The sequence below is a fragment of the Chlamydotis macqueenii genome, chromosome 10, assembly GCF_036417535.1.
Source record: "Chlamydotis macqueenii isolate bChlMac1 chromosome 10, bChlMac1.mat, whole genome shotgun sequence".
In the NCBI taxonomy this organism is placed as follows: domain Eukaryota; kingdom Metazoa; phylum Chordata; class Aves; order Otidiformes; family Otididae; genus Chlamydotis; species Chlamydotis macqueenii.
The window spans coordinates 18,064,218-18,076,651 of NC_141565.1; the positions used below are offsets into that span (position 1 = coordinate 18,064,218).

The 12,434-nt window shown below is 43.4% G+C and overlaps 1 protein-coding gene across 6 annotated transcripts in view; it reads left to right on the forward strand.

The window, feature by feature from the left end:
- The window catches only part of MITF (melanocyte inducing transcription factor), a 105,065-nt gene extending 93,118 nt beyond the window's left edge, over positions 1-11,947 (forward strand). For 3 of the 6 annotated variants that reach the window (XM_086755293.1, XM_086755298.1, XM_086755295.1), the window contains 4 exons: positions 2,387-2,461; positions 3,454-3,529; positions 5,037-5,184; positions 7,868-11,947. In XM_086755293.1, the coding sequence (XP_086611419.1) occupies positions 2,387-2,461; positions 3,454-3,529; positions 5,037-5,184; positions 7,868-8,269 (701 nt within the window). In that variant the 3' untranslated portion in view covers positions 8,270-11,947. The remainder of the gene's footprint in view (positions 1-2,386; positions 2,462-3,453; positions 3,530-5,036; positions 5,185-7,867) is intronic. The other 3 variants (XM_086755294.1, XM_086755299.1, XM_086755296.1) reach the window with 1 other exon arrangement.
- The last annotated feature ends 487 nt before the right edge of the window (positions 11,948-12,434 follow it).

Below are 12,434 nucleotides of genomic sequence, written 5' to 3' on the forward strand. Positions count from 1 at the left end.
AAATTAAGCTGAAAATGAAGTGTCCTGTAAATTTCTTGTCATGTTGGTTCTTCCAGCAGTGCTCTGAATAAGCCGTGGAAGGCAGGAGGAGGGAAGGGGGACGTTAAAAGCCTCTTTCTCTCAAGCACATGTGTACAGAAGCTAAATGGTTTGAAGGAGGAAATAAGTTTCATATTCTCGAGCATGTTTTATTTTTGCTGTTCTTCTTCACTTGGAAGGATATAACTGCATGTAGCGTACAGTGTACGAGGCAAGCTTGTTTGCAGGAGGAGCAAATGGAGATCCGTTCTAGAATGGATGAAAAAAATTATCTTAATATCCAGAAATGACTGTTCTTAAGCCCAACAGGGAGTCATACTATATGTAGTATGGTAGAGGCATAGTTTCTTTCTTGTCTGTCGTCTTTCTGGGTTTCTGTTGTGAAAACTCACAGGCTGACTCAGTTGCAAAGCAGGTTCTGGGCAGGAATTAGTTTAAGCTGAGCATTTTAATAGCCCAGGAGTCAGCTTCTCAGGAGGAAATGCCACATCTCTGAGCGGGCGGATATTTGCATTTATATGACTCCGCAAAATTTGAGTTTAGCACTAAATGAAGGCACACAAACTGCGCAACGATTTGCGCCTGCTGGAAAAAGAAAAACTTGTACAGTGATGGAACTGTGTTAAGAGGAGAGTGGGAGAGGATAAGATCTACTGTCCTGCGTTACAGACAGTTTCATTGCCCCGGTTATAGAAAGTTAAAGGTAGCTGGAATTAAACTCAAATTTAACAGCAGTCACCTAGACATTGATCTGGCCAAGCCTTTGTGCAGAAAGCGGTATTGATGGTGCTCTCTGACGGCCAGTGATTTCAGCCCATTATTGCAGGCAGGAGCCTCTTGGTTCTCCGTTTCCTGATTTTGCTGTTGGAACTAGGCTGGAGAGGGCTTGCAATATTTCAGTCTAGCATTTGTCAAAAACCTTTCTCCATCCTACTGTATAAATACTGAAATTATGAAGAACCAAGAAAAGTCAGATCTATTATCCCAGCATCTGATGTTCATGATGGTTGTGAGTTCTCAGCTGTAGTTACATTTAATGGGAATCCTGCTCACCCAGGGGTGCAGTTTCCATCAATTTTGGGCTCACAAACCTCCTATTTGTTTCATAAGGCAGTGTCAGATTAAGCCCAAATTTCATTGAGACATGCAATAATCTTTCAAACTTTTTGGGGGGTCATTTGGGAGCATAACATGGAACAGGATGTGTCTTGTTATACTGCATATAACAGTAGAATAACTCTGTACTTTAAGCAATGAAGTAGTAAAATTCCAGTACCCTGACGGAAACCTGTATCACCTGTTCTTTTGAATTAGGTGGGATGTAATCCATATACATTAAAAATGAAATGATACAGGAAAGAGACTTGTTGGAGTGAGTGAGGGGTTTTGTTTCCGTAGTGGAACGTGTGATAATAGATCATGCACTTGTTCCTCCTCACTGACTTAATGTGAAACTAAATAATGCTTGCTGGTTTTGAGGTTTAAATGAAACAGAGCAAGGATTAATGGCTTCACCTTTTTCAAAAATTAAAAGGGATAGAGCAAACATGAAAATACTTAAAATTGCTTGAGAAATGTGAGATCAAATGAGAACTGAAAATGACAAATTTTTCTATGCTTTTGCCTGAGCTATTGCATGCTGAATGTAATAAATGTGTGGAGCAAGGTTAAGAGCAGTTCGGAGTTGAGGACACAACTGATGCGCAGCAGGGTTGCCATTATTTTTCTTTTTGCTTTTCCTGAAGCAAGGACCATTGTTTTTTAACAATATTGCTAATAAAGGTGTTACATTTTTCATCTTTTTTTCATATAATGAGAGCAGTTAGTGTAGCTGGAAAATGCAGCATTTTTAATAGGTCGCTTAAGTTACACCTTGAGTCTTGTGCTGACGCACGTGCCACAAAAGGACATCGCCTTAATTCCAGTGAGTAGAGCCTCTGGCTCCTGACCGCTTCACGTCCTGCGGATAGCAATGCAGTAAGCATGCTGTTCCTCTGGCTCAGCATCTGTGCGGTGCGTAAGCGTGCTGGCTGCATGCAGACGTAGGAGAAGGTATGTTGGATTTCAGCACTTTGTTGTCCTCAAATACCTTGCTGAATCAGGGCTTCCGTGGGAAACATTCTCGTCGTGGAAGTCAGTGTGGGAAGAGATGCTGCGCAGGTGTAGGAGTGAAGTTCAAGACCAGCGTTGTGTTTTGAAAGTCGCCGTACTGGCCCTTCTCACTCCGTGGAACGGCTGTAATAGTTGGTTTGACAAATATCAATCAGGCTTCCTGCACAAATGTTTCACAGACTGAAATGTTGTGTTTGAATGACTTCAATTCTAATTACTTCATTCACATGCACAGCATGTATTTTTCCTACAGAGTCAGAAGCAAGAGCGTTGGCTAAGGAGAGGCAAAAGAAAGACAATCACAACTTGAGTAAGTTCTGGTTCTTTGCGTTTTGCACCAATTCTAGTAAAGATTTTAGGCATTAAGTGTTCAATTCTGAATGAGACACTGCATGCGGTATATAGTACCAGTTCATTATGTTATGCCCATAGCTCAAATATCTCTTGATTATTGTGAAATGTGTGCTTAGATCCACTACTGAATTTTAAACTCTGGTTTTTGGGTTTTTTTTTTTTCCAATAAGTGAAGTGAACAGGGGGTTGTTATCAGTGGAATTACTGGGAACAGTGTTTGATCCACTTGCTTTTAAGAAATCCACCTTGCCCACTTTTTCCTTTCTCTTTTTTTTTTTTTTTTTTTTTTTAATCTAAAATCTTAGTTGTATGGTCAGTCAGTGCACGTCCTTAGTGTGATGATTTTTTGAAATTCCATTTTTGAAGGAAACGCATACTTCCAATTTGGAAAAAAACCATTTTAAAATAACGAGCATCTTGTGACTTAAAGGACCCTTAAGTTGTCTGTTTATACTTTATATTCCTAGAAAAAAGGAACTGTTTCATGCCTTGAGCTATTCAGAAGTCTGGTATTTAAGTTGGACTTTTGGATCCTTACAATGTTGCATCTGGAAGAGTGCTTTAAAAAAGAGACCATATATTTTGTCCTTTTTCCTGCTTTGACATTCCCTTCAGCATCTAAATTTTTGTTTCTGAATTTGCCTGTGATGCTTTTCCCTAGGAAAGCATTTGCTTCTCAGTTGAGTCCTATGCTAAAACACTCATCCTGTTTTTTCAAGTGTCGATTTAGCTCTGCCACTTCAGCAGTCCCATGTTTTTACTGTCTAGACAGTAAATTCTGTCTTAGTGTGTCCATGTGTAGGAGGGCAAAATAATTTACGCTATCACTGGATTTTAAGCTTCAGGCGAACATTTCAAAGACACTTGAAGAAATCTTTGATGAAATGCTTTATATGTTGTAATTAAGTGTGAATATTACTTGTATCATTTGTGCTGTTTTTCTTAAAGTTGAACGAAGAAGAAGATTTAATATTAATGATCGTATAAAAGAACTAGGCACTTTGATACCCAAGTCAAATGACCCGTAAGTATAATATGCCCAAAGAGACTGTGGGAGGGAGGTTTTAAAAGAAAAAGAAAATCTTAGGGGAGAAAAAGAATTTAAAAAAAAAAAAAAAAAAGCCTGAGTGAATTTGTGTGATCTTGGCACTCCATGACTGTAGAAACGCTTGAAGGTTCCATTATATTTTTGAAGATTGTTTTGGGGTTTATTTTTTCCCTTTTGGAACTTGCTTAACTTTATATTAATTTGATTTTTGCCACAAAACAGTCTACTGGACTGTTGTGAAGCAGCTCAGCATCTGGCAGGACCCTGTGCTTTGGCAAGGCTGGGGGCGATGGTAGGAACACTGCCTCACGAGAGAGAGTTGGCAGGGTGTGAAACCTTAGTCTAGTCTCACTCCTTAGCTGGCTGCCTGGCCGCTTGTGTCTTGCTAGATGATTCTTTTAATTTATTAGATGTCATAACTCAGCAAGACAGAACCAGTCCCTCTTTCTGTGCGAGTGGAGGGCAATTTCTCTGGGAAGCCATCCTATTCCCTTGCTCTCCAAGAAAAAAAAAAGAAAAATAAAGAGCATAGCTGTGTATTTGTTCATTGATAATTTGCCAGTGCCTTGTGGTAGTTTCCCAGTAGTTCGTTTAGGTAATTTTACTGCTACAAACTGAAGAACCATCGCCCTCAGGCTGCAATGTGGCATTTGTATTTTATCCAGAGTTTAAAGCTCCTGAATATGCTGCTGTGTTGGGCTCTTCTCTTCCTACCGTAACGCAGCTGTGATACAGTGCCACCCGGAGGACTGCTGCTTGCTGCTTCTTGGGAGCTAAAGGACCTCAGGTCTTTCTTCTACAGAAGCAGCGGGTCATATATGGTCCTTTCCATTCCTCAGCTGAAATCAGGCATCACCCAGACTGCGAGCCGTAGGGTTTTAAACTCAAAGAGGATAGATTCAGACTAGATGTAAGGAAGAAATTTTTTACAGTGAGGGTGGTGAAGCACTGGCCCAGGTTGCCCAGAGAGGTGGTGGATGCCCCATCCCTGGAAACATTCAAGGTCAGGTTGGACGGGGCTCTGAGCAACCTGATCTGGTTGGAGATGTCCCTGCTCCTTGCAGGGGGGTTGGACTGGGTGGGCTTTAAAGCTCCCTCTCCACCCAAACCTGTGGTTCTGTGATTCTGTGTTTGAGAAGAGTCTTGTGGGGTTTTGTTGTTGTTATCTTGCAGCCGTGCCATGAAACAATGAAAGGAGCCCCTGCTCTTCAGTTGCTTTGCACCGTGCTGGCCCCAGACTGAGCAGAAAGCAGGGGGTTGGCCATGGGGGGGGCTGCGGGGAGCCTGGTCTCTGTGCCTTTCAGCTGTGCTCTGGCCCCCTCTAGTGCATTTCGGATACCTGCTGTATTCATACACTTGGAATAAATGTTAGCCAGGTGTTAGCATATACCAGATGTAGTCATAGCTGCCGATGTAAAGGTAGTGACTATAAAATAAAGCCTCCCTGAGAGCCTTAACCCTTTCTTTTTTATTGTTTTCAAAGGGATATGCGCTGGAATAAGGGAACTATTCTAAAGGCATCAGTGGACTACATCCGTAAGCTGCAGCGAGAACAGCAACGCACGAAGGAGCTTGAGAACAGACAGAAGAAGCTAGAACATGCCAACAGGCACCTGCTGCTCAGAATACAGGTTTGCTGATAAATAAGCTGCAAATGCTCTTGATGTTGCAGTGTGTGATTGCAAATAATGGTAACTGAAGATTGTTTGTAGGAATGTGAGTTAGAAGGAACCACCGTTTTCATTAACGGTGGCCAATGCTGAGATGTCTGCAGAGATTTTTCCAGGAAAAAAGCCAGGACACATTAGTTCGGGGTTTTTTTAACAAAAATGTAAAATAAAATCCCAACACTCCAATAAAGCACTTAGGGCTGGTCTGTTTTTGTTCTACCACAGCCGACATAAGTTGCAAACCATACAATAAAAAAGATTTATATGGTAATAATTTTTTCTGGGTGCCAGATGTCATCTGTTTGCTGATAGTGATGAAATTCAGTTCAGCTGTTTGGGAGTATGTTCACTTTAGTTGTCCATTTTGTGGAGGTTTTTTGACCTGTAGCTTCAGTACTTGTTTTCTTTTCTTCTGAAGCAGTTTCAGATGAATGGCAATAAGTGAAATCTTTTTGTTTTGCTTGCGGGTTTTCTAAATTGTGTGGGGACCAATCTGGGCCCTGTCTGCCAGAGAAGTTCTACAGATTGCAGTCTTTTACATCTGATTTCTCATTTCGTCCTTCAATCAGCTTATCCCTGATGCTCTGCAGGAATTTGTCGTCTGTTTTCTGGTCCTGCTTGCAGGACAAAATGGGCGAGGAGGGCAGTATGGGTGACAGACGCTGCAGCACCATATCTTGCGTTCCCCATGGGTATCTTGGGGGCTGGCAGCTGTATTTAATGTTGAGGCTGCACGGGCTTGTCTGAGAGCAGTTGCAGAGAAAGGCACCTAATGTGAGACTTTTGCAGCAAGACAGCCAAAAGCTGGATGCTGAGTTGGTTTTTTTTCCTTGGTTGGTTGTCGTCTTTGTTCCTTGAAGTCTGTAGGACTGTAAAGTAGTTCTCCTTTTCAATGCTGAAAAGCAGTAGGTGGCATTATTATGTCTTTTCTATGGATTGTTGCTTTCTTAGATTCATCCAGGTTCCCAATGGCCTTACACAGGCCAATGGTATTACACAGAGATTTAGAGGTGACAACTCAGTTTCTCTAATTAATTCATTTGCCTTCACCTCAAGCTGGATAGGAAACCTTGACCTTGTACCCTACGCAGCTTTTGTTGTCAACTCTGTTCTCCAAGTGGACAGAGATAGCTGGAGATCCACCCCTCTCCATAAAACGGTAATTGAAGAAGTATATGGAGAACTGGATGTAAGAACACATGACACAGAGGCAGCGGTGTCCCGGGTGTTCCCGTGTTGCTGCTCACCTACAGTGCGAACAACTGGACCCTGCCTGCAGGCTGCAGTGTGCCAGGCTGGCTGCTGGGTCGGGAGACCCCTGGACCACAGCACAGCTCATCTGCAAAGTAGATGATGGAGCTAGAAGTACCTGAGGGTCGAGTGTGGCAGTAAACAGCTTTAAAATAGAACAGACAGGGGTGAGCTTCAGTGCAGTTTTTGTACTTTCCTGAGCAATCTGGTTACTGAGTGAGATGATAAAGATGCGCAACCCTTCTGCAGAGCAATATGAAGCCGTGGTATTTTGAAGCTACATCAGATCACTTTTTAAGCATCTTTCATCTTCCCTTGCATTATCTATCTGCTCTGGATCCTTCTTTAATCAAAATAACATAAAAAACAGACCCTTGAATAATGGGCAATACGTCTGGCAGCACATAACCTAAAGTCTGTATTTTCCCTTTTTGTGTTGATTCTGATGAAGCGTAGAATAAGGAACTCCTGATTTTGGCGTGTGAGCTGATGGAAGAAGTGCTTCCTTGTTCTGCCTTCTCTCTTGATCTTGCAGTGTGCCATTACAAGCTTGTTGTCATGGCCTGAAAATGGGAAAAAGGCTGTTAATCAGCCTCAGTGATAGGAATATCCAGAAACAGTACAATCACAGCAGTGACTGTGATTGCCTAATATAATGCATAAGTAGAAGCAAAACATCTGTCTTGCTGCTGCATTTGAGAAAGGGCGTTTAAGTGAATTCTTCTGTTATTTGTCTTCAGTCAGGTGCATCTATATGATTAAATGTGAAGGTGAGATTTAATCTTCTTTTCATGAAGATTCAAAGAATCTTGGCTGCATGTGAAGCCTTCCGATGACTTGTCTGTATTTTCCAGTACAGGAATAGTGTTGCTCAGTTCTGGCTTACCTCTTTACTTCCACCTCTGCCAGACTGGTAGAATGAGAAATGTCCCTCCCAGTGTCTCAGCAGGAAATGACAGGCATCATATAGACACACTATGCCTTCACATATGACTTCTTAAAAAGTACTAAGCATACGCTTCTGCTATTTCACTTTTTCCCTGCTTTAAAATGCTTTCCTCACCTGACCTGGTGCCAGACTTCTCAAACCAGTGCCATGGTAGGCAAGAGGCCTGAGGGGAAATGTCTGTTCTACGTGGTTCTGGTGTAGGTTCTGAGGAGAAGTGTGAATGACGTATGTGTGGTGGTGCTCACCCACCTCTTCAAGAGACTGATGTTCAGGGGAAAATCCGCAGGGCAGAAGTGTACGAGGTGCAAGCCCTTGTTGCTGTTGGAAAGGGAGGAAACGGTTTGTGCCCAACAGAAGGAAGCTGTAAGTCACAGTATGCAAGAGCGTAAGATGACAGAGTTTGCTTTCAGACTTTTTAAATTTGTCCCTTACCATCTTTTACAGGAACTTGAGATGCAAGCTCGGGCGCACGGACTGTCCCTTGTTCCATCTACAGGCCTTTGCTCCCCTGATATGGTCAACAGGGTCATCAAACAAGAACCTGTGCTGGACAACTGCAACCAAGACATCATGCCGCACCACACAGACCTATCTTGCACTACCACCCTCGATCTCACCGACGGTACCATCACCTTCAGTGACAACCTCGGAAATGTGACTGAACCAACCGGCACTTACAGCGTTCCTGCAAAAATGGGATCCAAACTGGAAGATATCTTGATGGACGATACCCTCTCCCCCGTCGGAGTAACTGACCCACTACTTTCCTCTGTGTCTCCTGGAGCATCAAAGACAAGTAGCAGGCGGAGCAGCGTGAGCATGGAGGACACCGATCACGCTTGTTAGCATATACCTGACACACCTTTCATAAACTGCTTTATTTCTTGATCAGTAGATTAAATAATTTACCTTTTGTAGAATTTTTTGATTTTTTTTTTTCCTTGTGCTTCATCAGTAGCCCAGTGTGTGTGCGTGTGTGTATATATTATATATATAGGATTTTTTTTTTTTAGAATTTTTGTGAAGAAACTTGTATATTCTATTTTAAAACTACCAATGCCTCCAAAATATTGTACAGCATATGTACAGTATCCGTGAACTGGATTCGCCGAGAACTTTGAACTGGTCAAATCTACTCAAAGCAATAGAATTACAAATGAGTCTCTTTCTACTGGGGGGGCGGGGGGGGGATCGTAGAATTGTAAATGCAACCTATTTACTTGGAAACAAAATGTAAAGTTAAAGAATGTAAAGAAACAAAAAAAAAAAAAAAGAAAAGTCCAATTTGTAATTGTATTAATTGAATAGTGCTGCCTTAAAGATACAGTGTCCCTCAGAAGTCGGTCTTGACATGACAAGTGTTTAGGGAAAAGTACCCACCCTTCTCCACTCAGAATACAAACAAACAAACAAAAAAGTGTTAAGACATCCTGATTGTGTTGGTTGTGATATCAAATGCTGTTGCTGAAAATTGCAGGGAGATGCCAGTCTCTTCTTCAGAGTGCCATTTAATTTTACTCTGAGCTGATTTGGAGTTTCCTTTTGATCATGGTTCGAGTTTTTCTCTTAGGTTTTTATTTTGCGTTGTAACATGGGTTGATGGCTTGCCAACAGTAAACCAAGCAGGAGCACTGTAAGTTGGTGTACACTTTGGACAAAAAAAAAAAAATACATTTTATCAGCGGGGCACATTATGTTGTACATATCTAATTGGCTTTATTTTTTTTAAATTGCATTGTACAGTTTATTTTGATTTGCATGGATTCCTTAGTTATCCTCAACTTTTTGTTTTAAATATATTTGTATTTCATTTGTAAGATTTTTTTGCCTCTTAATATTGCAACAATTTTTTGACATTTTTAAAACTCCTTGGAAGTTTTCTGCGTTATTTGTAAACACTTGAAAGGAAGCTTTTATGCAAGGTTCTGTGTTTTAAGAGAGATTTTGAGAATATTTTGTATATTACAGTCTCACTTTGGAAATGTTTTTAAACACATTTAAGGTAGAGTACAAATTTAGATTAGGTAATAAAACAACTCTGTAGAGAAACTGAACTTACATATTTATTTTTAGTGATACGGAAAAAAAATAGTAATATGCTTGGAAACATAACTCTGTAGTTAATATACCCGTTAGAGTAATTTGTGTTTTATTTCAGCACTGGGGCTGACATAAGAAACAAACAAACAAAAAAAAAAGAAACAAAAAAATAGTAAATTACTGTATCTGCAAATAACTGTTACTTGATAACAATGTTATTAATTTTTAACATGCAACAATGTTGTAAAAGTAGTTGGGTGCATTATCTACTCAAGTGTAGTCCTATGCAATAACGGTAGTGATACTCGTGTTATTTCAAGCCGAGGTGTTGGGCGGAGGTGAGCTGTGGCGGTACGAGCTGGGCAGACCGGGTGGGTTTCTCAACAGCAGCCTCCAGCTGACTCGCGGGCGGCAGGCGAGCGTGGCTCGTTCGGAATGAAGTGCCTTAAACTCTAGTTGTAGTCTTCCTCGACTAGCACTGACTGAAGTGTGGCGTAGGAGAGAGCTTGAGGGGGGTGGTTTGTAGGGCGTTGGAGTGTAGCATGGTGCCTACGTAGAGCAAACAAGAGCTTCCCGTTCTCCTTCGTGCTACACTGGAAGTTACACAGGAGGAGCGAAGCGGTTGGTGACTTGAGTGCCAGTTTGGCAGGCTTTTTTAGGAAACCTTGGTCGCGGCGGTTGGCGTTCAGAAATCAAATGTGAATTGGGGAGCGAGGGGACAGCTGGGGAGTTCCCGTAGCCTGTGGCGTGGCATGCTGAGCTTTCACCCAAATGTTTCCCCATGGAAAGGTTCTTGAAGCATCCCCCGCCCAGTCTCGCTCCTCCCGGCGCTGACGGCGGGGGCACGCGGCTGGATGGGGACCCGGCTTGCTGTTCCGGTACTTGGGGATCTACATTCGTGTTGCTCTTTCTGTGGCTGTTGCTGGCCTTGTCCAGCCATCTCCATTTCTGCTTGAGCAGCGAGCTATGTGTTAGCATTGATGCAACCACTGGGTTGTCATTTATTTTTTTTTTATTTTTTGAAGGAGGAGCTGGAGTTGTATTATAATGATGCCACTCCCCCCCACCCCAGACAGCTTTTGGGAATGTGTCTTTCCTAGGATAGCGAAGCTCTGGCCCGGGGCAGGACCCAGGAGCCTGCAGGATGTGCTGCGGCTGTCGTGGTCCTCGGGCAGGGAAACTCCCTGCAAGGCAGCTGTGCCGTAGGTGGCTCGGAGTCGAGCGCGCCGGTACAGGCTTCTGGTGCTGCCGTTTGGTAATGGTGACAGGTAAAGAAAATCAGGGCTGTTAAATGCTTGTAGCTGTGATGCGGGGCTGCGGTGCCCTTCCCCGTTAAAACGGGGCAGCTCTGCAGCATTGTGCAACAGAATCAGGGTGTGCGCGCTGGAGTGTAGTAGCTGAGAACCACTGCATATCTTGAATAAGGCTTTTGGTTTGATGCCCATGCTGAGCATTCAGCAACTGAAATCTAGACTGTGGTATATAAATATTTTTCAAGCTTACATGAAAACACTGGTACTCACTGGCAGCCACGAGTTCTGATTTTTGGCTACATGCTGTGCAGAGATGAGTTAGGATTCAAGGAAAAGCATTTTATCAAGAGCTGGATTTCTTGATAACGAGTTCTTGTGGCCCCAGCAGCTGTGTTGTGTGTTCCCCGTATGTTGTGTTGCTCTGGGGTCGCATACAGCCTGGCTGTGCCCTGCTTGCTCTTCATCCTGTGTTTCCTTAGGCTACAGCCCTCTGAGTTTGCCAGCTCTTGGCGTGGAAGCATCTTGGCGCTGCAGTGTGGACATCTCCAGGAGACATGGGCCTCCAGGCGGGTGCAAACTGGAGGTGTCCTTGCCTGTTTGTGCCTGGTGGAACGTGGTGGCCATGACATTTTACAGGGGATCAATGGCAGAGGATGGAGACAGCGATTGCAGGCAGGTTTTGGCATGAGCTAGGTGGAGTGAGATGGACAGAAGCTGTTGCCCAGTCTGATGGCAGTGTCTTGTGTGACACTGTGCCGGCGGTGGCTTCCCTGCGCGGCTGAGCGGGATACCTACCAGTTCTCACTTTGCCAAAGCCGTGCAACAGGCAGGAATGTGGAGAGTACCGTGAAGTTCTTCTTTACTGCTTTTGGCCTATAAAGCAATATTTAACTCTTGCAACCTGTAAAAGCAAAAAGAAGGTACATAAGGAAAGCACAAAGCACAAAATAATGCACTTACATTTATGTTGTTTGACATAAAATGCACTGGGGGGGAAGCTGATGTTGATAATAGTATAAATACCTATATTTCTTGAAAAAGTGACATTAATTACTGCCTCTTGCTATGATGCTTGGTACTGTAATGTTGATATTCATCTGCTGTTGATTGCAGCAATAATTTGTGTATGGTCCATAGCACTGTAAATTATGGATCAATATTAATGTATCCAATGAAATAATTTGAACTGTTGTTCTTGATAGATGGATTAAAGCATTTGGTTTTTCACATACGTCTGTGTAAGCCACTCGTTTCCCGTGTACGTGAATCTTGTTTTTTCTGTGCCTTTGAAGTCCCAGCGGTGCTCCTGTGTTTGTGACCTGGCGGTGGATGTGTCCCTGTGCCTGACCCGGTGTCCGGCAGCAGCCCTGCTTGCACCCCAGCTGTCTGGTCGTGTTGTGTTGCGGTAGCACGAGGGGGACACAGCTGCAGATCAGGCCCCGCTTGGGTTTTGCAAATACTGAAGCGGACAGACCTGAAGCTTGTGGTCCAGCGTAAGGAACAGAACAGGTGGATGTGGAAAAATGGCGTTGCCTCCACTCCCATGGGCTCTGGCTTTTCACCTCCCTCCCTTCCCAAAGGGGTGTCTGCCTAAACCACCCCAGCCACATTGCCCTTCGCCATGTGTCCGGCATGGGCTCGGTGCGGCTGCGGGGTACCTACACCTCTCTGCCCTGCTGTCGCTCCTGCAAGGTCACCCATCCCCGCAGTCCCGCACA